We start from the raw sequence: 25866 nt of genomic DNA on the forward strand, positions 1-25866 counted from the left end.
ATTTAGTACTGAGTAATTTTTCCACCCCAGATGGAGCAGTGGAAAAACCAGTGAGTGACCAGTATGTGATCAATAATTCATTACTTTCACAGCCAAGGAGCAGAGAGAACTATAGTATGCTTCAGTGCTCACAGCTGATTAACTCAAGTGCAACATTGGTGGCTGTTCAGGATAAACACCAAACCACTAACTACTATAGTGAAGGAGTAAGATCCAAGGAGCTGGTTATCCAGTATTGCTCACATTAGTAATATCAGACTTCAGAGTCACACAGAGAAGGAGAATGACTGCTTAAAATGTGATACACTGTGGTCCCCATTATACTAGAGATGTGTAAGCCACCCTTTCTTCAGATGCTCTAAAATAAGAGCACTACATGAAGACATTAATTACATTGTAATTAGACAGCCCATTTACAGATTTTCTTTGATTTAGATTTGTAAAACTGTTAGCTTCTGACTACTGTAACATGTAATCATATGCCCCTTTATCACCTTGGAATATTGACCTGCACCAGGTATCTTACCACAACTTCTTCATTTTTTGCAATCCTCGGAACTGAAATCAGTCGAAATTGATTGCGTTTCACTGCATCATTCCCATCAAATATCTTCAATGTTTGTTTACCTAAATGGAAACAATTACTGTATTTCAATAACACACCCACGAATCATAAAGCTACCTGAATAGAAAGGGTATAATGGAACTACTAAAAATCTGCTTTTAACCCACTGAAATGTTTCTTCTTGACAAGCTTTGAGGCTGAATATTTTAATTTCTGTTCTGTTACTGTTCATTTAAAACATGGGTAAATTCACAGAGGAAAGAGGAAAGAGTATTTCAACTAACTATAGTTTTATCCTGGCTTTTGCTATAAGTGCTTACATATAACTATACTGTTTATGTTTCCACTTCTTCATCCTCACCATTCAAGACTGAATTTATAACTGACCAGTTGAACAACTCAAAGACCAAGACACAAGTGCCATTCCCTTCAGAACAGCTCCCAAAGCACTGACAGTTCTGAGAGCACGTTTCTGAAGAAAGTCCTTAAAATAGCTGGCTAATTGTACAGGTAACAGGAGAAAATACAGGGACAACTGAAAATCTAGAAGAAAGAAGGTACAGCAAATGAACTTCAACCCTTTGCTGTCTTTCACTTCACTAAAGCTTTATCAAGTCCATGCTCAAGCCGTCGAGCACAGGTTGTTGCACAGACATCTCTGAAAGGGTGAAGACTGAAGGATTTCAGGTTCACCTTTGAGAAAGATGAGTTATGACTCAGTCAGCTGTATGACAAAGTCTCTCTCTTACTTAAGTGACTATTTTAAGAGCAATAGCAAAGTGCAATCAAATTCTCAAAGAACAGGAAGCTTTTGAGAGGTTTTAGGAACAAATTAATATTACTAGTCCATTACATGTGTCCTTACCACCTGTATGTGGAAAGGAAAGTAAATTAACCAATCGAGATCAAATAGGAAACTTCAGGAAGACAGACCTTGTGTCCTCTCCTGATCACATCTTTATGAAGATACCTGATAAGATGCTCAGTTTTGCTTGTTCTTTGCAGGTTTCTCTCCCCACAGAGCTCATGCTTTACAGCAGACATGACTATTCTTCACTGACAGAATCTGCCCTTCTTATTGCAGTGTTGGACTGAACTGTTAACAGAAGTCACTCTTTGTATATATAGCACAATGTTACAGATTCTGATCTCATCATAAATCTGTACACCTGCATTCATCACAAAGTAATAAAATCGCTAGAAGCTATCACTTGCAGTCTTGAGATGTTAGAAATATTAAGTGAAAGCCTCATACACCAGCTGCAATGCCTACATGACTGGTTAATCATGCAGTCTGTTAACATGGTAAAGGAGATCCATTATATGCTGGAGTCTACTTTCTTACAGTTTGGAAATACTTTGTAGTACAGAATAAAATACTTCTCCTCTCAAATAACATCGGCATTTAGGTTCAATGGAACACAGGAGCCAACTACCATTTGCCATAGAAGGATTAAAAAGGAGAGCTGTAACTGGCAGAACAAAAACACCAAATCACCTCTAAACCGATGGCTGAAGAAAGCAAGCAAGACTCCCAGGCAGAAATGTGCATCATGGGGTATCTCAATGCTGCAGTGGCAGGGTATGAGGCAAGACTGCAGTGAATAACTACTTTGCAAGGACACTTCAGTGCTACCCTTCTTGAACCACCTGAATGCACACTGTGTCTAATCTTATTCCTGTTTCAGTGCACATTCTGCAACTTCAGTCACTCAAAAGCAGACTCCACAGAACTAAAGGTTCATCTAATACTACGTTTGAAAGCAGTCCTTTTAAAATGAGATTAACCCTCAAAGAAAAATCCTTCTACCTTAATTCTCATGACACTTACATCTCTTTATTTTGAGATGTGAAAGCTACACTTGGACTTCTTTTTCTATGTAGACTTGTTCACTTCTTATGGCCTTTCTTAATTAACAATTCCACTGGGCATGGCACAATGTGTGTACAAGGACGATATCACTAGGTAACAAAGAACCCATTAGACAGCAAAGTAGTCACCAGTAAAACCTCTCATCCTCCAAAGTCTTCTTACTTAAAGCCCCCTTTAAGTATTGACAGGCTGCAATAAGGTGCCCCTAGTGCCTTCCCTTCTCCAGGCTGAACCACCCCAGCTCTCTTAGCCTCTCTCTTAGCTCTTAGAGGGGGTGTTCCATCCCTCTAATGATCTTGGTGGTCTCCTCTGGACTCACTCTGACAGGTCAATGTCCTTCCTGTGCTGAGGATCGCAGAGCTGGACGCAGTGTTCCAGGTGGGGTCTCATGAGAGTGGAACAGAGGGGTGGAATCCCATTCCTTGTCCTGCTGGCCATGCTGCTTTAGATGCAGCCCCAGATGCAGCTGGCTTCTTGGGCTGTAAGTGCACACTGTTGAGTTGCATTCAATTTTTCATCCTCCAGCACCCCAAAGTCCTTCTTGGCAGGGCTGCTCTTGATCCCTTCATCCCCCAGCCTGTATTGATACTGGGGGCTGCCCCAGCCCACGTGCAGCACCTTGCAGTTGTCCCAGTTGTTGAACTTCATCAGGTTTGCATGTGGGCCCACTCCTCAAGCCTGTCAAGGTCCCTCTGTAGGGCACCCCTTCCCTCTGGGGCACCTGCACCACTCAGCTTGGTGTCATCCACAAACTTACTGAGGGTGCACTCAATCCCACTATTTGTCACTGATGAAGATATTAAACAATCTGGTCCCAGCACAGGTCCTTGAGGCCCATTTGTTACTGTTTTTCTCTTGGACATTGATACGAAAGCACAAAGGGTTTAAGCAGGAAGGAAAACAGCTAAATCCTACATGAAAGCCAAACTGAAGGACAAAAAAAAAATTTCCTTCTTTCTACACAGTATCTACAACATTACAGATCTTTGGGTTTCTGGTTGTGCAGGTTTACTTCTGGCCCCTGTCAAGAAGAATGACCTTTGGAAGCACAGCTCTAATTTCTTCTTTCCAATATGACTATTCCCTCAGTGCTCTTTTGAAAGTAGTTATCTGAAACTTTTTATGTCTGTTTAAGGAAAATAATGACAAAATTTCCATGTGCAATGTACACTCTTTACAGCAATGGAAATGAATAATGCTACTGGGGAAGTGAGTTTGGGACATATGGTATGACACACTGTGACTTTTAAAGTATTTTTGTTAATATGAAAAGTAGTATTACCAGTTGAATTTGGATTTTCAGTTCTCCAATTATCTATGCAGTGGTTGCTTCTGTCAAATTCTTTTTAGTCACAATATAAGGAAGATTTAAATACCATCAACTTTTACTTCTAAAGTACCCTTGAAACTCTACTGCCATTCCATTGAGACTATAGCATGCCTCAGAAGATCCACCCCTCTAAACCCTGCTAGATTTATGCCAGACAAAGTGAAAATCTTTTAGAAACAGATTTTTGCCAGAGTGATCACCATGGTAACTGTAGCATAGACAAACTTTAACAAAGACACACTGTGTCCTATGTGACCTTAGCTTTAGAGCTAACACAACTTGAAAAAACACAGCAAACACTGGTTACTGACAGCACAACTGATGTTCTGAGTATGGACTTTAATAACATTATCAAAATCTCCACTGTTATCTCTAGCAATCCAGAGGGTAGACAACCATCTGAGAATAAAAACATTCATCCAAGTTCTAGTACATGTTTTCATTCGAAGTGCCTTTGTAGTCTGCTCTTATGAGATACTAGCTGGCACGAGAGAATCCCTAGCAATTTTAACTGGAGAATTTTTTATGATCTCTCTGTGTCTTAAGGCCAGTCGAATGTTTCAAAAAGCTGGCTTGACTCTTATACATAAAACTGGTTTACAAGGAGAAGTTTAGATCTACAGAGCAGTAGTAGTGTCCTAAGCTCAAGCACATTCCTTAGCTAAATACACATTTATGCTCAGCCCTGTCTCCTTAAGGTAATCTGGTATCCATCACACAAAACAGAAATCATGTTCAACTTTGCCACTGTCCTCCTCACAAGGGACACTTTTACTGCAACCTGATGAAAGACGGCTTGCTTGCACACAAGCTTCTGGGAACACATCAACAAAAGAACAAACAGCTAAATACTGCAACTAGTCATCTAGAAGGACACTTCCCCACTGAAGCAGGGATGTGAAGAGCACATCCAACACATGTAAGTCAAGGGGTGTCTCATGCCAGTCTGATTTGTCTAACTAGCCTTGGCAAGAAGATCAACTATAACCACTTCTAAAGTTAGATAAGGCCTTTTCTTCCACCTGTTGCAATTTTTAAATATTAGAAAATGATCCAATTACAGACATGAAGTCTACATACCCCTACTCAGTATATATATTAAAAATAACAAACTCGGGCTAATATGCAACAGATGCACATATCAAATTTTGGTATTTAAAGGAGTTACTCCCTGTTTTGCAATACCGACACTTCACTGGTAAGTGTCTTATCTTTTCCTGTTGGATTAGACTACACAGTATCAGGACTTTCTCCTGAAAAACACACTAATTTCTTTCTTAGCATGTGATACTGAGCTGAAAATAACCTGTTATTCATGCTTTTCAAGGGGAAATAACTACAAAAGGTCAACCTCAGGCATAATTTACCAAATTACGGAATTTGATTTTGGAGGCTAAGATACCAAGTCTTCCTGGGAAAAGGATAAACAGCATTTGATGAGTCCAAAGTTCATGTTCCCTTTGACTTCCAAATCCCCACAGACAGGACATGGCTTCTGAAAAGACTTATATGTGGTTTGAGACTGAGACAGGAAAATGATGCAGTCCTGAGTATTTTTGCCACTGAAGAAAGCTAGAGGTCTACAGCAAACCTATTGGTGAAATCACTCTTAAAAGATTAAATTCTAGCAACACAGCTTAACAAGAACCATTCTTCCAAACAAAACTTCTGTTATCCACATGCTTTCTGCTCTCCTTCTCTACTGCTGCTTCATATTACAACAGTGGACTAACAAATTTTGGTTTATTTCAGTATTAGTATTCATAAGCTACAAGGCAGCATTAAGCTTTTTAAGAACTGTGTATTTTTTCTCTTATTGGCCTTGAAGACAGTCTTTCAGAATCCTAGGTTCTTGCTTTATCCAGCTCTTCATCTTCCAGGAGAGCTATTTGCAGGTGTGTCCCTTCTCTTAACTTGTTTTCATGAGCAGCTCAAACTCCCCTACTTTCAAGACAATTGTGAAGCACAAATCTGCATTAACAGCCATCCTCCCATTCTGGCTGCCACTTTTTCACCCTTCTCCTCTTGCTTTTCAGAGCTTCTTCAAGCATCTGCCATATGTATCACCACTCGATCTGGTTTCACCAGCTTCAAATCCACTCAAATCATGTTTCAGAGAAAAATGTGACATGTTATCTGTAAGCAGTTAGAGCAGAACACAGTGACCCTTTTTATGAAAGCTGAACATTTTCCCAAGTATCTTTACAGGGAAAATCCCTCCCCATATGCTGTCTTTCCTTCTTCCAGAAAACAGTTTGTTCCTGCTTGCAGGTCTACAGTGAAGGTCTGCTCTGCGCTGTCAGCAGGTTTGAGACAAGACATAAGCAAGCTCTAAGCCAGTGACTTGGGTCTATCTAACACAAAACCATTTTATCTCTTACTCGTCAGGGCAAAACTGAGGCTGTGGAAGGACGTGCTGTGAAACCTATGTTTGCTGACAACACTGCAGTCCCCATTTCTTCCCTCAAAGAGATTTCTCTAAAAACCTCCTCCAGAACGGGTTTTCTCTGGACGGCTGAATTCTGTCCTGTGTAAGACAGACACTCACTGAATCGGACAGTTCACATGGAGCCAGTGAGTGCTGAGAGACTCACAGGGCAGGGACAGTCCTTTTCCAAACCTGCTCCATGTGCCTATCAAATCTGGGTTAAATTTTGTGCTTTTGGTTTCAGTATCTTGGTAGACTAAATTTCATGGTTGATTTAACATATTTAAGCTCCCAGAATTAAGATTTAGATCTTTTAACTTTAGACGTCACTCAACAAGCCTATTACAACAGAAAGAAACAAAAGGGAATGCAGACCACTAATTCAAATCTTCTTCCAGTATTAGTCTACTAGGCTTTGCACCCTTTTCTACTGGCTTCTTTACTATGGAAAAAGCATGTCTTCACATACCAATATTATTCAATTTCTTCTGATTTATTTTTAAAAGTATGCACCCCTAAAACACAAAGAGCTGGAATTAAGAAAAGCTACAATATTCTGGAATATAACTGAGTTCAGGCACTCCCGAGGGAGAGCATGATAACATTGCAAAAGATGTGGCAAAGGTACTGAGTCAACACACAGAAGCTAATGAGCAGCTTCCTCTGGACTCCTATTATACAAATGTAACAAAATTTATAATATTTATTATCTAGAGACAGGTGGAAGAGGTCCAGCCCACTACAACCATGTCACTCGTGTTTAATTTGATAGGTTATGACTTTATACACACAGACAGGCACAAAAGCACAATAGCTACAAGGTGACCCCTAATAACTTTATCAGGTAAGTTATCAGAGAAGCCACGTCCTGAGCTGACTCAAGGTCCTCAATCCCATGGTCTGGGGGTGGCACTCCCCAGATGAGTCCACAGGGGAAGTTCTGGGAGCCACCTCACTGACCAAGGAGGTTGTTCAGGTGGTAGGGCTATATGAGATGCCTGTGAAAAGCATTCCGGTGAGGTATTAAGAGTTGTTTGGGGAAGTTTAGGAGAGGAACCAAAGGCAGGGGAAATGAGAGATCAAGGTGGTTTGGGAAAGAAGTATGGGAAAATACTGGGATAAGGAGATAAAGGAAGCTGGTCACATTTAAAGAGGTTGCTCATTGGTACTGCATGGCATCTGCCTTGCATCTGATCACCACAGTCTGTCCTGTCTTATCATTAAATGCTATTTCTGACTCTTTTTGTCAGTATGGTTATTACTGAGCTTTCTAAATCATAGCAAAGTTACTGGGCCCTGCATTGTCTTATGTTTTGTGAAAACACATTAAGGGGAAGCAATATTTTTAATGTCACTGTTCTATTTAAAACACAAGTAATGGCTTTACACGAGCCTTGAAAATGTACCATCTACTGCTGCTTTCTCCAGTCCAAAGACAGACAGTGTATATGAACAAATGACATTCTGAAGTTTGCATCCTTCCCCAAATTTTCACATCTTTCCCCTTCTTTTGGGAAGGCTAAACTAAAGCTGAATTGGCCTGTACTATTTCTTTCAATCAATCCAGCTGAATATCTGGATACTTAATTTGCTCTCTTTGACAGTCAATAGGGAAATAGGCTTAGTTGTTGAAATGTCACAGTCCTCACACTCAACCACTTAAGCCACTCAAAACACTGGAAAAAGTGAAAGTTTCTTAGATAAACTGCAGTTAGTCAGAGCCTTTTCCCACAACAAGGAAGCATGGTGGTGAATCATTACTTAGAACCATTAAGAGACACTGGTTTCAAATTTTAAAAAGTGAAATAAGAGGATGCTTGAGATCACTTCCATAACTGAATTATTTACTGAGCTGAATTTTTTTTAAATCCAGATAGCATTTGCACAATTAGCCTCCTAATTTTGTAAGAACTTTAGGATTAAAAAAAAAAATAAATTATTGATTTGAAATTTCCTTTTTTACAACAATCCACGCAGCTACATTAGGTAGCAAGCACCATGTTGTTCTAGTTACTAATATGTATATGGGGGTAGGATGCCCTTAAATTGTGGTTTTACTTCATTTCCTGAAAACTAGGAGTTTGGCTGATACCAACCCCAGGCAGCTCTGCAGAGTTGTTTAAGACTTTAACCAAACAGGAAGCAACTAGGCCGTCTCAATCCTGATTACTGCAACATGCCCAATTAAAAAAAAATAAAAAATCCACCTGGTGTCTTTAGTAAGATTTCGATCCAGTAATTCTAAAAGCAAAAGGCTTTGAAAGAAAAGGCTTTGTCTGCCCTTTAAATTAGTTGCTTATCTCTACAGATTGTTAACATCACGTTTTCTTTCTTCAGTTACCAAGGTGAGAGAAATGACTTCTTTGTCAGGATAATAAACAGATTATCAATTATGCCCATCTTCCAGTTGAAAATAGCAGTAAGATATTTGTAAGGCCTTGGATAAATGTGTTGGACTAAAACTTTGGACCTCAAATTAAAACCTAGCATTAGAAAAATAAGCATTTAATATTTTGTCATAAGGCAATACAAGTTAAGATTATATGAATAAGGACTGGAATGGGTGACTATTCACCACTTACTAAAATTGTGCTTACTTGAATCTGTTGAAATCTGGACATCTTTTGCTGATCCCTGTGTTGAACCATCAACATCATCATCTTCATCTGTGAAAACAGAAACATTTTAAAGAAAGGATTTCTGTTAATTTGAACTACGGGGGAGGGAAAAGGTGTTTGTCATTTAAGAGCAATTTCCACCAAACAAGCTAGCACAAAAGGATTCAGACAGAAAAGCACACTTTCTTTTTCTACCTATAGTAATTAATACAATAAAAACAGCATTGAAAAACCCAAATCTGCATTGCCATGTAACTACAGTGAAGGCATACCTGAGATCCTTCTACGATTAGCTTTAATATTGCAACTACTGCATTGCATCCCTTTCTAAAGCTGCAATGTTTATCTATGACTGAAGTATATATGGTTTCCATTAAGTTTTCAATCACCAAATCAATCCAGGAACTGCAGCAATAGCCTTACAGTCAGAAATACAGGTGTAAGTAATTTCCACAACTGAAAAATAAATCTGCAGACACACAAAGAGGAAGAAATTGCTGCTCTCCAGAAGAGGACTTTGACAGCAGCTCATCACTCTCACTGAAAGCTGGGAGCTAACTTGTCAGCTAATAATGCGCCCTGTAAAATTACACATAAAATGCTAAGATTAAAGTAAATGCTATGAACATCTGCTTCTGAAGGTAACAAGCTGACTACATTCTCATTCCTGACACTCAGGGCCATACAAGAAGGCCAGTGCAAATCCAAACATTATCAGTTTTTCTTCTCTAAGGGTAGCAGTAGCATACAACACAAGTCAACTTGGTGTGCTTATCATATAATGGTATTACCCACACCCACTGAAACTCCCAGTCAGTCTTGATTCGGATGCAGGCAAAGCTCTCAAAAGATATAAGGCAGGCAACACCCTTAAAAAAACTATGCCTTGCAGCTGAGGGAGAAAGCAGGAAATCAAAGCACAAAACAAGAATGAAATAATAAAATCAAATCAGTAAAGACAGATCTTCAGAGCAAAAGAGGTACTGGGGAAGTCAAAACACCACAGCAGGCTTCAAAGAACCAGAATCACAGCATGTCAAGAAGGTTGCTAGGCAGGAGTCCTGACACCAGGTAACTTACTGAACATTTATGTATTGCTTTAAGTGACTGCAAGAAAGACCAACAATAACGCTTTTGGGCTGGGGCTTTTAAAATAGAAAAGAAGTGTTGAAATACTTTCCCTGTTACAGCTGACAAACAGATCAAGTTTCAAATTGGAGAGAAATTTAGACAGTATGGGCTTGAAATAACCTGAAATAAAAGGAAGCTGAATGCCCTCTTGAATTTCACTTCAGACAAAGCCAGGTTAAAAAAAGAGTAAGTAAATACAACAATAAGAAATCACTGCTCCTGATTGCTCCCAACCCTCTTCTCAGTTTAGATGGGAAGAAGCTGACATGTTTTGTTACTCTTTCTCATTCAATCAGGATAGTAGGGATATGTATACTAACAGCATCTTGAAACTATTCCAGTGAAGTTCAATGACTTATTTTGAAATTCGTTGAGATGGGAGTCAGATGTAGGAAGGGGAGATAACTACTCTACCATTGCTTCCCCTGGTAGTTCAAGAGTTTTGAAAAGCATAGAGATGCCGGACATGAGGCTCAGCATTTATGCAGTGGCAAAGGCAATCTGGACAAATGGTCCCCAGCAGGTCAAGGATGATGTATGTGATGTATGGGACAAGGCAACTGGCACTTCCTGAACACCATCGTGGGAAGAGCTATGCCTGTAGCACTTAACTCATCCAGGCAACTGCCAACACTTGTTTGGTACCTCAGACTGGTCTTTTCAGGATAATCTGAGTGATGTCCTTTGTCAGCTGTGGCAATAGAAGAGCACCCTCCGAGCATGCCCCTTCTGAACGTGAGAACTTCTGAACAAGTGTGCTTCCACAACAGGTCCCACAGAAGTGCTAATTATTCTCCAACAGAGGAGCACTTTGCTCTCCTGAAACATCCCTAACAGGTACACAATCTTTGAGATCTGTGATTTGCCACCCAGAGCCTATGCCTTCACTTGGAGAAGCAGCAGCAATTCCTGGGACAGCTGTCCTGAGCTGCTTTGTGCTCAAAAGAGCACCAAACACATCCTAACAGAGTGTTAGGGAGCTGCCGGACTCATGATACATCTCACTAACTCAGCACATGCCAGGAGCTAGAGGGTTTTTGGAAGAAAATGCAGGTTTGTTCTGTGAACATGGGCAACAAGAAGGACCACGAGGCCAGAGCACTGAGTTTCCTTGACACAGATGATGTGAGAATTAGTTTAAGACAATTCTTGGCTCCACCTTTGAGGAAGAATCTGGGCAGAGAAAAAGACCATATAGCGATTGTATTTGGTGCTTTTGGTGGGGACCTGCAGACACTTTCAGACAGATTTCCAGCAGATGACTGAGAATGGCAAAACTCCAGCAAGGCTCAGTAGGACGTGAATGGTGTAAAAGGAGTCACATGTGAAGACACCAGACCACTACCTGCACCTTCAGGACCTAGGTGCTAAACCAAGCATCACATACCATCATCAGGCAAGGAAAAACAGAACAAAACACTTTATGCACAGCAGACTGCAAGGTAGGTACCACACCACAAATATTACTCTTCATGCCTTGTGCTGAGTAACAGCTGTGGCCCACTGACCATGATAAAAAGGAAGATGTCAAGTGCTGGGGGCAGCCACCAAATTCACGTGTGTACCATGGATCAGCAGCAGGAGGAAAGGGGAGCATCCACATGGCTCGGCCCCTGCTCCCTCAGGTATCAGCAGCTGCTCCCTACTGGGAGGCTGCTGCCCACTGGATGACAGGGAGCTGAGCCCAAGGGGCAGAAATTCTCACAGGCCACAGAGAAGAGATCTCGTGCTACAAAAGAGATTTTTCAGGGTGTTGCTGTGTTATATGCAGGGTGAGGATTATAAAAATGCATTCTGGCTTTCCAAATATGGTGGGTTTTATTTGCTTTGTTGTTTTTTTTTTTCCTTCGTATCATACTAAATCACTGGAAATGGCACAAATTAAGTTAGTGAATACTTCTCCATCTCTGTGTGTCTGCTTCTGACCACCAGTTAATGGCTGCATTCTCTCAATTCAAATTACAAGACACACATTTTGGCTAAAGAAGTACAAAAAATATTATTACTTTAAAAAGCCTTGAATATAGATAACATAATCTCACATACTTAGCATGTAGCTTAAGTCCTGAAATGGAAAACCTTCTTCCATCACTTAAAATACTGAAGAAAGGGACTAGAAGGTGCTGCTATAACTTGGGTTCTTTCACTCAAGAAGCTCTGTATTAAACTGTTACTAAGAGGTGCTTTAAAAATTAAAAAGTGAGAAAGCTTAATTCTGACATATTAAAAGAGCATACCACTGTTTAAAAGATAAACTTAGTTAACATCAGAAAAATCATACCAAAAGACTATCTAAGAGGTTTGTGATTAACTTTTGTTAGTAATAATAACACATCTCTATTGTCACTTAAGTTTTGGGACACTTGCGAAATATCTAACAATAGACCTGAATCAAAGTTCAAAACGAGTCTTCCAGCAAAATCAAGCCCATCCAGACTGTTTAATTTCTGTTATTTCTTATGCTGGAAGCATTAAAATTCCATGACTTTGAAGCGGGTGCTGTACTTCACCTTCTCCCACTAGCAAGCAAATTCACTAACAAGAAAAATAAGTCACTGAAAAAAAAACAATCCACAAAAGCAAGCTAACGCCTCCTCTCTGCCTGGGCACTTTTGTAGGTCCATTCAGTGTATCTGGGTCACGCAGACCCAGGGTCATGCAGTTTATGCAGAAACAGGACTCCTGCTATAGCTTCTGCACATGAGAACACATGGCTCTTCCTAGCAACCAGCTCCCCTGCCCAAAACCAAACCTACGTGTTCCAAGCAGAAAGTTCAAGAGCAACCTGTCAGGTTGAGAAAAGTGCGGTCGAAAATATTTAATTTTCGTGAGCTATTATTTTGCCTACCTTTTATTTCCTTTCCTATTGTATTTAGGCACTAAAAAAAAAGGCTTTACTAGAGCATAATAACCAAAATATAAATTGGAAAATACTTCAGTAACTGGAAAATACTTAAAAAAGAATTCTCTCGTTCTTAAAGAGCTGTTCAACATTCACTCTAGATGGCAGCAGAACATTACCCCGGCTAGACACATGGTTTCATTTCAGCACAAAGATCTTAAAGGGACAGATGCTTAATTCAAGAGACAAGTCAAAATATCCGTATGCATGATATGACAAACAAGTGTAGCAACGATAACACACCACAAATTTTTTGATTTCAGCTTTTCACTTTCTGTGCACTTAGTGTTTCAAGAACAGTTAACAAATTGCCCTGCACCAGTAAAGAGAAGTTTCTCCTTTCTGCACACAGCGTGCATTTCAAACCCTCTAACCTGTCCCATAAATAGCAAGAAGTTATAGTATTGCCACAAAAGCCAGTAAAAATTAGCAATAATATGCTTCAGTGAATTACAACACTAGGTTAAATATACTCATCAATTAGTTGCACTCAACGTTGAAATTTTTACCTGATTCGGTTTGCAAATTTTCCGATATTCGGAAACAGTGCAATTTGCTGAAGTTGCGAGAAAATAATTGCACACAACTTGGAGGAAGAATCATATTCCTTAATCTTCCAAAGGTACATTCCGGTGTGACAATTATGTAGCAAGCAGCATGAGCCTATAAATAACAGCATCAGTTAAGAACTCAAGTGATACGCAAAGAAAGCAAATCTGTTTATAACAAAATATGACTGGAATCGCATAACTCAGGTCAGGACATATATAGATCTTTCGTTAATCACTTTCATGAAATGAATGGCTCGTTTTTTCACCCTAGATTTTCATTTGTTCATTTCAGTTTTTATATAACCAACAGTGGGAAGCCTTAATATGTGAAGAACTTTCAAGGATCACAAACCTGGTCTATCAAAAACGGAAGGTTTTTATACAGCAACGTGGAGAAGTTTAAAGTTTTGGTCTCAAACTCTGAATCTTCCATTCCATATATTTACTGGGGCAAATGGGAAAGGTGCACAGGTTAAATTGAATAGCAGTATCCTCTTAACTCACTTGCAGATTCAGAGATAACAGTGTTTTAAGTTTTATTCCAAAATACGACTGGCTGGTTTCTGCCTTTATACTGCTGCAAGATCTTCTGCCACTATTGAATACACTTACCTTTGTATCTATGGCCATACAGCATGTTACATTTCTTAGATTCTTCTCAAAGACAGCCCCTCCCACCTCGGAAATTATGAACCAGATTAAAATACAAACCCCACAACATGAAAAAAAATATTCAAATCATACCTGAAATACTGAATAACCTCAGAGTTTTATTTTAAATTATTATTACATAGACTACCTCATCTTGCATTAAGTGTCAAATTAATGATATAGTACACATACTTTTCAGTTCCCACCTCATCAGGTGTTACTTTGCACTTTCGTCATATTTTAACATGAGGTGGCATTAAGTGGACGGGCCAATTGTTATCTACACAGCACACTGTGTATCAGTATGTGAAAACCTGTGGCTTCCATGAAGATTATTGAAGTGCACCATCACCTTGCACAGGAAATAGGTGTCATATGAACGGAAAAACACAGAAACTGATACTGACAACTTAAAAAAATCCCAACCACACAGGCTAAGACCTATTCTATACCGAAATATGAGTAAACATATTTGAATGGTAAGTCTCTTCTTTGACCTTGCAGAATTTACATGACTTGAAAGAAATTCTAATTTAACACAGAAAAAGTGGCTTCAGGCTTCTAAGCACAAATTCATATTGATTAGTCCCTGCTAAATTTTACTTCCACTGGATTTACATAAAGCTTAACTGCAACTTTGAGAGTTGCTCATTAAAATGACTGTGAGGAAGATTTTCCATCTAACACATAAATATACATATTTAGATAAATTAAGTGTATTTACAAAGTGTACATAAAATATATTTATACAGTGTACAAATAAATTGTATCAAGTGTTTAAACAAGCACAGGCACCTATATATATGGTTCCCACAAATATATGCAGCAGCACGACATACCAGGATGCCACACCATTCACATCTCATGCCAGAGAGCACCTCAGAAGACCCACAGGTTTTTTTGCAAACTTCACAACGAGCACTTGAAGAAAGATTTCCCTCTCTCCAGTGGTGGTGGTAAGTATCCTGAGGGAACACATCATGACTTAGCATTACATCAAATGGATACAGAAGCATCTTCAATCCAAGTTTAAAATCAGCAATTCAAACAGCTCTGAAGAAACAGTAACACAGACTAGAACATTAAGTTTTTCTCAAGATAAATAGGAATCTGAACAATCTCACATTTTGCCAAAAGAAGTTTGTTGACACTATCAGAAGCTTATCACAGTGTTTTTTCTTCCTAGGCCACTAAAAAAAAAATCCTTTAAAAAAAATCCTGAAATATCAGAATTTTGCAGTATGTTACTGTAGGAAGGTAAGAAACTAGGCAGTTTTGCCTTGGTCAGACTGCAGGACAAGATAATGTTTGCCAGGGATGCAGTGCAGCCAACAGCTCAACACACAGAGGAAAAAAGAGTTCCATGCCAGCTTCTGCAATGCAAATTTTAATAGAAGATGTTTAATTTTTAAAAAATTTTTAATTGGGACATTGTATGTATTGCACAGACCTTTCAGCAAGGGTTCAAAAGCATCGCGAATATATCGGCATTTAAGTTCATTTCGCTGTCTGTGAGACATTCTGAAAGCATACATTTCCTTTGCGTGCCAATAAAAGTGCATTGATGACTGGCAGCATGTGAAAGACTCCCCCTCCTCTAGTCCAGGTTTTCACACCAAAAATGCATGACCACCTTGCCCTGCAGAGGCATCTGCACTTACGTGGTCCAGGTGCCCATCCTGGTGGCACTGTCGGCAGTCACTGCAAGCAAACAGGATACAGTCTGTGTGCACATGTAGCTCACAAACTAAAAGCATAAAAACAAGAAAACTTCCTTAGGCTGGAAACCACAGGGTTTTCCGCATCTCCCTCCTCCCTCCCTCCCTCATGGCCTCCATCCCTCCAATACTCCTCCACTTTTTCATACCATACTTTCACTCCTTCACACTCTTTACATTCAGAAAAGATAGTTTATCAGCATTGTCCTGTGTGTTGCTCCACTTGCTCTGTGTTAAAAAGATGTAGCAAGTATAAGGAAAGGCTGAGCTAATTTTGCACATTAAGAAGCACTTGTCATGTTTCCTCCAATACAGCAAGTTAAATTTGTACAACTGCTTGGCTTTGTCTTGCAGTTCCACAGGAACTGCTGCCTACTCCAATATAATTGTGCCTGAAGACTACTTTGGTTTAACCAAATCCAAAAAACCACCAAATGATAGAAGCATTAACAGAATTATCTTTCTGCATCCAAATATCATCAAGTCCTGACTACAATACAATGGTCTTCCTGAATCAATATTCCACTCCCTTTAGAAAGCCTTTTCCAAGCCCTGCTGCAGAGCAGGCAAGCACTTGATGAAAGAGTTCAAAGCAGCAGATGCTTTTCTGCTCTCCACTCCTGGAGCTGTTAGGAGCACAAGGAAACAAAAGACAAGGTATGTTTTAGTACCAGCCCCAGCAAAGCAAGGGGCATGGCGCCAAAAGAGCAGGAAGGCTGTAGCCACCTCTCCTGCTCACAGCCATGGTCCACGGGAGACACGTCAGAGGTGAGATCAGCCATGGACCCACACGGCACGTCTGCACCAGCACGGACTTGCTGTGTTTGTGAAGTGAGATGACATCAGAACATGCAGAATGACTGGAGAATGTCAATCCCAGGGAGACTGCAACAGCCAGAAAGCATGTTTTACGGAGGAAATACATCCTTTTTATTGACAGATGATGCTCAATGCATTCAATTTTAGACATGACCCAAATAAACGGGTATATTAATCGCAGATAATTGTCCAAAGTATGTCTGTAATCACCATTTAATCACTGTTTCATTGTCATGGAAAGGAAATAATTTTTTCAGAGCACTCTCCTAAGTAAGCTTAACATTGTCTTCCAAAATACATGTTAGATACTATGGGAGCTGAAAGAAAATGGAACTGCACACACACAGAGTTCGATTTCGGGACTTGTCCACTGATCATTTTTCGGTGTTCCCATTTTATTCAAATCCCCTCGTAAACAGCATCTGGTGTTTTTCTTTTAGTTAACCGGAATTCCCAGGATTGTCCTAAACCAGTGCCTCAATCCCACACATCCACCTCACATCACATGGTGGCTGTGCTCAGCCACGAGAGAAAAACACATGCCACCATGCAGACCGTTCAAAGTGGTTTTCAACTTTGAGAAACACAGCATTCTCTCTTTCAAAGCACTTAGCCAAGGTCGATCCTCCCTTTTGATTCCGATTAACTAAATGCAGGTGCAGGGTGACTCAGCTTGTTCCCACAGACACTGTAGGTGGAAGAAGTTTCAGAGAATCTTATAAAGGTTTAGGCAAGTTTTGGTTTTAAAATAATTTAATTATCTAAAAGCTGACTGGAAATATCAGATGTGAAATAAAAGAATCTGCAGCTATGCCGCAAAGGACGACTTACTAAAAAAAAAATACTACTAAAAGATCTCAATACAAAGCTTCATTACTGCCAGAGTTAGGAAGGTTCTTTATGGACCTCGTAGACAGAGATGGATAAGAAAGATTCTCCTGTAGGTGATTTGTAAATACTTGTGTATACAAGTGTTCAGGGAAGGCATCTGATTTTTCATTAAGTAAATGAAAGCAAGAGACAAGCATCAAATTCTTAAAATATTTTTCTATACTGGTCAAACAGGTTATTTCTCCAAGTATATTAAAAAAATATGAAAACTATAACCTGAAGATTGGAAGACAGCAACTGCACACATTAACCACATTATTTGAAAATACCTTGAAAACAGTATTAAATAAAGTAGAGAATAATATGTTATTTTGAAATCACTCTCTGGACTCTAGAAAAGGTGATCACAACTAATACTGTCTTTTTCTAAGACCACAGAAGATCATAATTTACCACCACACCGAAGCAGACTCTTGACCAACTCAACCACAAACTTTCATGTACAGCTGCCCATATCGCGTGTCTTCGCTGCACTCAAGAACTTCCACATAAGCCGTGACAGTCCCTCCTTCACTCACATTTCTCCATATATTCCCGTTAGATATAACAGAAATATTTTACCATTTTGCCAGTTCAACTAGCAGGCAAGCTAGATGCTTTGAGTCATATCCTTGGTAATGGTAAAAGTATCTGTAGACCAAGTTACAGCTTCAAGGAACTAACAAAAGCCTGCTAGCTCATGCACACTCTTTCCTTTGCTATGCTCTCTAAGAAGACAGAGGGGTTTTTACCCTTAGTTTAATTCACATCTGTTGCTCCTAACACCAATCTAAACTCAGAACTAATAAGAAATGTGTTCACGTGAATGGCAAGAATGTCTCAGGAGTTAATCCCTTCCCCAGCTATCCTGCTATGGGAAAGATGCAGTTTTTGAATGTAAAAATAAAGTCAAATCAGAGGCCCTACAAAAAGAAAATTCATCTTTATCAGCCCTTTCATAGTTCTTTAACTCAGAATGATGATCTTCTGTTCAAGCTAGTCAGGAAAGTAGATTTCTCTATGATTGCCAAAAAACCCAAGCTGATTAATTTCAGATACATAAACTTGGAAGAAGAATGTTTAAAATGTTAGCTGCCTCCTTCTCCAGTAAATCTGCTGCTCCTGGTCAATGCTTAATAAGAAACTTTTGTAAAGGATTCAACACTAAAAAAAATGTTTGGGTTACTCCTATTTCTCTTTCTTACTTTCCAGCCCTTCTCAGAAAGAAAAGGGAGAGCAACTCTCACCATCACGAGTCCAAGTTCAACTGATACCAGAATTCTGGTAGTAAAAATAGCTATCCAAAGCAATTAGTAGTTGTCAGCAAAATGTGGAGTCCAACTATTGTAATTTTTTGCCAATGAACTGCATGTACTTATCTCACCAGGGGTTAATATACATGAATGCTCATTTCTGAGAACAGATGACCTCCTGTGCACCCTCAGCATTTAATATTTGCCTGAAAACTTTCAATTTCCTTCCAGGAAAATTTGTTTTATATTCATTATGATTAAGAGTCCAGGAAAAGTTCTTAATTTCAGTATCAGATGAGAACATCATAACCAAGAGTAGACTTGTAATATTAAGCTAAGCCATTAGAAGTAAGCAAAAAACTGGAAGAAAGTTCAACTTCCTCATCTGGATTTAAAAGCTCTACAGCTCAAAACAGTTGACTTCTAAAACAAATTCCAAAAGCATTTTGAAGAGTAAAGGAAGAATCTTGTTCATTTTATGAACTTCAACTGTCCCTTTTAAGATACACTTAGAAAAGTATCAGAGAAACAAGCTGTAGCCTTGTTGGTATTTGGAAAAAGGAATACAAAACAAGTCACACCACACAAAATAAGAAAACTGTTTAATATATTTGAGGAACACAATTCAGAACCTTCAATGAACCCAGTAACCATTACACCTGATGGGGCCCTGCTCTCCTGGAGATGGATAACACCTGCCTGCTCATGGGAAGCAGTGAATTAATTCCTTGTTCTGCTTTGCTCGTGTGTGTGGCTTTTGGTTTCCTTATTAATCTGGCTTTATCTCATCCCATTTGCTCTCTAGCTGTTACCCTCCCGATTCCCTCCCTGATCCTGCTGGTGGGGGAGTGAGTGAGTGTCTGTGTGGGGCTTGGTTACCTGCTGGGGTTAAACCATGACAAATGGATACAATGCTAATACAGTAGAACTGAGAAAGCAAGAACATAAAAAGAAAAATTTAGAAAGCTTGAACTAAAACTGCTCACTAAACAGAAGCTATTTTCAACAGTTAAGAGGGTATAGCTGGCAAAATTTTTCAAATTTTCTATCTCATGCCACACAAGTTCTGAGTCTTATTAAGACAGATGACCAGAAAATTCTCTGTATCTCTTTGACCATTCCACCAAACCACCCAACTCACTGTGGTAACTATATTAAGTGACAAATTCCCACTAGTCAGAAGAACATAATTTGGTTTCATTTTGCAACTCAGCAGACAAAAGCAGAAACAGAAATAGTGCACCATTATAAGTCTAAATACCCTGATCAAAGAGGAATGTTTCCCCTACAAATACACAGAGAAAACCATATTAAATAAGACATTATCTTTAGCATAAAAGCTATTTTGAAGGCACTTCAATCCCCTGCAGAATTGGTTCTTCACTCATTAGACTCTTTTTTTTTTAAACAGTTCACATGTAATATTCCTTTAAAATACTTAATTCTATTTAACCTCACAACATCAACCGAAGAACAACTAATAGACATTTAAGACAAAGGAGACAAGAGAGAACTAAGGAGCTACTCTACATCAAAAATCAGTCAAGTACTCATGCCAATATGTATTTCAAATAAAAATTCTAGTGTTTGGGTGATTTCTTTAATTACTGTTTTTTCAGAGAATCCAAGTCAGAACACTCAGAGCAGTACTATTTTGACAAATAATATTTTCAAATATCTTTCCATTGAAGGTATCTCATCCTCATTATAAGTAACAGATATTTGAAACTAGTAACACAGGAAATTCTACATTCTTTTCTAGAAACATGAATACCTGATGATTCCCTGTATCAAAAGCTTCCACTGGAAACAGAAATAAATTACCTCAACAGGACGAGTCTTTTGTTATAATAGCTTCTCACCCTTTGCACATCTCAGGCATGCATTCATTGCACACCATCACCACCACAGACTTAATCAAAGTAAGTCGGAGGAAAGATGAAAAGAGCGTACAGGTTTGACAGAGTTCGTGCTTTTATTCAAGGTGACTGATTTATTATTCCTTAACCTGAAGTTTTCACGATCAATGAACAGATAATAAACAAACCAGAAACTTCTCAAATGCTGCAAGAGCATGTGTGTGTATACCCACACACCCTGGAGGTATGCAGTGTAAGGAAAGTGCACTGTCACTGGAGAACACACAGACGGCTGTTACAAGGAGGGTTTAAGTTACCTTCACATCGAAAGGCAGGTGACTCCAGTGACTTCCTGCACACAGTGCAAAACTTTCTTTTGTAATGTCCTGGAGGCCCAAAACAGTGTGCAACTGGAACCTGCCAGTGAAGAATGCATAAGACATCATCAACTTCAACTTCCGAAGTGTCAGTAAAATTCACAGAAGCTGCTTTATCTTGCAACATGGGGCAGTATATACAATACAGACTTAACTAAGCACAAGAATAAATGCACAGGCAAATCATCCTTTAAAAGAAATCATACTTAAAATATATTTTAAATACCTTAACTGTTTTTTAAATCCTTGGGAATTAATATGTGTTGTATATATTTTTCAGTGCTGATCAGCTCCTTGATGATTCACAGCAACATGAATCCAAAGGCTTCCTTTGGGACTTACCTGCAAACACATTTCTTCTCCTAAGTATTCTCAATTGAATCAAGGACAATTAAAGAGTAACAGTTGCAACGGCAAACAAAATACCCTAAAGGCACACTCGAGACAGTTTTTAAAATCTCAGTGTTGCCACGGTTCAGTACTCTCCACATGCCTTTCACCTCTTCTCCCAGTACAGCTCAGCCAACTGGCTGATCAGGACAAAGGCGTTGATTGGTCTTGCCCCACCCCATCCAAAACTTCAAAGGCTGAATGGTACAGAGATCCAGCTCCTAAGTACATCCATACGGAGGTTCCTGTTGACTGTAGATGCAAGATGACACATTACAATACCCTCTTTCAAGAGCTGTATCAATAGCTTTAGCAAAGGTATTTCACTTATCTGAAAATGCAGGGGTTTTTTCTTGCTTAGTGATTAATAATGAAGATGACAGTACCAAAAGAACTACAGAAGAAGAGAAGAAAAATGAAGACTAAGAAACATCCTTAAGCTTTATAATTGTTCTAGAGACTTCTTCCTACAAGATGCACAGCTTTGTTAAACTGACATTCACATTAGAAGGATGGAACCTAATGGCATGTTTAAAGTCCTAGAATCCAAATGAGTTCCATAGGAGGTTGCCATGATTTAGGTATTTAGTATTACACATCTCACAGGCCCTTCTTGCTATGACAAACACATCAGACTTGTCTTCTAATTCTTGCATCACCAAAAAAAAAAATATTTCCAGTAAAAGCTGACAAATTATTATTTAGGCATGACATGAAATTTATCATTTCTGGTAAAAAGTTGGAAATAATGACTAAAGATACACGTAGTCACAGATAGCTTCTTTTCTTCCCAGATGGACATTAAAACAAGCCTCCAAAGTTATTCAGCAGGATTTGAATTTTTCTCCTTCTATGTTAGGGTTTTCCTGAGAACCACTAGCAGCAAATCTGACACATGATTTGATGACCCCAGGGAGTCACTTCCAGTTATAAACGTCTAAGATTCCCATGCGTATTTCTGCCTCCGAAAGCGTAGGGACAGTAACACTAAACAATCCTGTATTTCAAGCAGGCACAAAGAAAGAAGTGAGATAAAGTTTTGCCAGGTGCAATACAAGGAGGAAAGAACATTGCTGGAAGTTTGATTAAGAAAAAACAAACTGCAAAGCATGTGGTTCCTCCAGTCCTCCTCAGAATTAAGCTTTGGGAGATAAAAGAGGATAAAGAGAGGTACAAAATATGCCTATGTTATCCAGCATGAACAAAATCATGCACAGCAGCTGACCAGTGGAAGAGTCACCAACTCACTGCTTCAGTAGACTGTGTTGTCTGAAGCAATTCTTGGTCCCTGACTGATCAGGGAACTGCCTTTCCAGATCTCAAGCTCCACACCAGGCTGGGCTGCCAGCTACCCTACCAAAAGGATTTCCTGTTAGTATCTGCAATACGATATATTAAAAAACATCATTGCCTCCAAAAGCTTCAGTTCTTAACCTAACATACAAGTTTAGGTTTTAAAAACACAGACAAATCCTTCTTGTGGGTCCATATCCTACTCCCATCATTCTTCTGCAGCCCTCCAGCTCTAACTGACATAAAGTTCATAGCTGACTTGCATTATTTTTGGTTTTTTAAATCAGAATTCTCTAGTCATACAATGGATGTTTACAAAAATAATTTAAAAAAAAGAATGTTCTTGGTGGGGAAAAAATATTCTGGAGAGCCTGGGGAACTTCAATTAAACTATCTCAGATTAAGCTCAAGGCTCATAATCTCTGCCCACTCTCCTCGCACTTTCATCTTACTTCTTCAAGAGAGGAAAAATCTAAACCTTTCTGTACCGTAATATAAAAGTTGTCTGGCTCAGCTATTGTGGAGGTAGTGTCAGAGTTGTATTCTTGCTCTAGCGGCTCCAAAAATTAAGGTTTGGTAGGAGAAGGCTACTTCCACGAAATTCACCCTACAAAATGAATTGATGTGCAGAAAGAGATGATGAGAAGAGCTTTGTGAGCACAATCTCAGCCAGACACTGCAATTGCAAGGAGTACTGAAAAGCCCTTTTGGGATTCTCTTCCAGTAAGCTTTTCTGCACATCCCAACGTGTCTTCAGGTTTCAAGTGTCACCTTTAAGTCATGTGCCTGCCCTACCCCTGCCACAGCCCCAGGCACGGTGGAGCCAGATGTCCCCAAGGCAGAATTCCCCTTGAAATCAGACACAGAGGAGACCTCCTTTAGCTCTGAATTGGTGCACAAACTGTGTTGGACACCCAGAATGAGCAACCAATCCCTTCAACAACCTGTGTTTGAAACACAGGGGACTCTTCTTTGCTGGCCATGAGCCTGACAGAAGTCAAACTTATTCAGGGTCTGACTGTACTTATCTAGAAAACTCAAAGGAAGAAGACCAAGTCTAAATTCTGCAGTTGTTCAGACCATAGTGACAATCCTCTGAAGTCTCAAGTCATTGCCAAAAAGAAGGGAAAAATTTGCTGATTGAAATTTTAAGGCAGGTTGGGGGAGAGAAAGGAAAAAAAAAAGGAAAAAAATTTGTTTCTTCAACTTCTTCCCTTATGAAACAAGTCAAAGAATCTTTGTTTATTATATGTGTTATTATTAACTTGCCTTAGAAGTGACAGTTTTTAAACCGCTGCAGAGTCTGATGGAAAATGGGATAGGAATAAGACAGAAAAAGAGAAAAAGTAAGAGCAAGTACAACACAATGAACACATCTATTACATAATGCTTCTCCCAACATTTTTTTGTTGCTGAACAAGTTCCAAGCACCCAATACATTAGGGGGAAAAAAAAAAACCAAAACTCAGTCTGGGAAAGCCAGTGAGGCAGCATGTCAGAATACGAAATGTTAGATATTATTCCTTAGTTTATATCCACCTGTATAACTGCAGGAAAGTACAGAGACATAAGGTGGCCTACAGAGAAGAAGTTAATAATTTATGAGAGTTTAAAACCATTTTTGCAACACAACTACTTAAATTACCTTATGAAAACCACTAAAATCAATTTCCACAGAAAAATACAGACAATTTCTACTAGTAATACCATTAAATGGCATCTAAATGCCCTTGCAATAATTGATCCGAAGCACATCAACAGAAAGTATAATGGAACACTCTGCCATAACCTCCAGAATGACTTTGCACTCATGGACAAGATATACTCCTAGTTCCTGTTCTGTTTCCTGCCCTCTGTTAAGAAATGCAAGGCATTAGAGAATGTAACGCATTTCTGTAAAAGTTCCTATCAACCTGTAATAAAATTTGATCCTGCAGAAACCTAAAACTTAAATTCTAACTCCTTCAGTGCAACCTCTGCAAATGAATGGCAGTTCTGCGTCATAAGAAAAGAACAGCAACAAACTGCTCCTAACATCCAAACTTTGGAAGAAAAAGAAAGGATAGAATTGTTTTGTTTTGGTAGTACCATTTGAAGTTGTTCCTTATCCTGAAAGGCCACAGGGTATCAAACATATGGCCAACAGTTTATCATGAATTTAAGTGCTCTGCCACTAAGGCAGAATCATCCTGTACAGAGCAGCCCAGCTACCATCCACACCCTCTGATTTGTGGGTAGAGTCAGGCCAGGTCGTCTTACTGGTCTGCAGCCTTCAGGATACTCCAGCAAGGGAAAAAGTACGGCTCCAGGAAGGCCTATTTTTCACCCAGCAGCAGTTTCTTTTCTACCAGCTCAAGCAGAAGGAAGTTTTAGTTCAAATTCTAAGGCAAAAACTTCCAGGCTCAAAGGGGAATGAGAGAAATACAGATATACCAAATGCCAAAGTGAGAGCTGCTGTCTTGGGCAGTCTAAAAAAAGAACTACCTATTAAAAACTTTTTCTAGTCCTACACTTAGATATTATTTTGCCCATGCATCTTCTTCCCCATCACATCAGGGTGACTTGCACTTGGCATGACTTTGTAACACACACCAGAGAGATTGAGAAAGCAGGTCAGCAGGACCTGAAGTAGTGTGGAGCTGAACAGCTTCCAAACAGGAAAGGTACACAGAAAGAAGGACACAAACATTCTCAACAACAGCCCCTAGAGACTGAGTAAAAGGAATTTAACTCGAGGTCACTAGTTTTCAGTTCAAAAATGCTGTGTATTTTAAGGATAAGCACAAGGAGCTTGGAAGCAACCATCTTCTTTAAATGCCCAGAAGGGTAGTTGCACCAAGACTGCTTCAACACAGGACCAAAAAAAATTTGCTGGTAACAATTAAAATGGTGTTCCTGAAACAAAAACATGTAGGGATTCTGATGTTTCAATGCAAAAGTACCTCCCTATCTAAAGTTTCTAATGTTCACTCCAACACATAAACCTTTGCTCTAGGGAGGTAGATAGGGTGATCACACCTGACTACACCCCATGACTGTTCTGTCTAGATTAATATTCTAGACTACATCCTCTCTGAGAGAAGCTATCAACTTTGTGATTCAACTTTTCCCGGTATTGACATATTCTCAATTACTTCCTTGTTACTCAGTAATCACAAAGAGCCCTCTTTATTTGTTTGAAACCTCTCTGATTTAGAAGCAAAATATTTCTGCAACTTGAACACACTATTTGCTCTTG

The 25866-nt window shown here is 39.3% G+C and overlaps 1 protein-coding gene across 1 annotated transcript in view; it reads right to left on the reverse strand.

Moving 5' to 3' along the window:
* The window catches only part of DGKQ (diacylglycerol kinase theta), a 95361-nt gene that overhangs the window by 39613 nt on the left and 29882 nt on the right, over positions 1–25866 (reverse strand). The window contains exons 3-8 of the mRNA XM_027748065.2: positions 20886–20985; positions 15711–15796; positions 14889–15014; positions 13357–13510; positions 8794–8862; positions 527–627 (exon numbers count right to left, since the gene is read on the reverse strand). Coding sequence (XP_027603866.1) covers positions 527–627; positions 8794–8862; positions 13357–13510; positions 14889–15014; positions 15711–15796; positions 20886–20985 — 636 coding nt within the window. The remainder of the gene's footprint in view (positions 1–526; positions 628–8793; positions 8863–13356; positions 13511–14888; positions 15015–15710; positions 15797–20885; positions 20986–25866) is intronic.

The sequence above is a fragment of the Pipra filicauda genome, unplaced genomic scaffold (genome assembly GCF_003945595.2).
Source record: "Pipra filicauda isolate LSUMZ 115617 unplaced genomic scaffold, ASM394559v2 scaffold11_size5308982_pilon, whole genome shotgun sequence".
NCBI lineage: Eukaryota > Metazoa > Chordata > Aves > Passeriformes > Pipridae > Pipra > Pipra filicauda.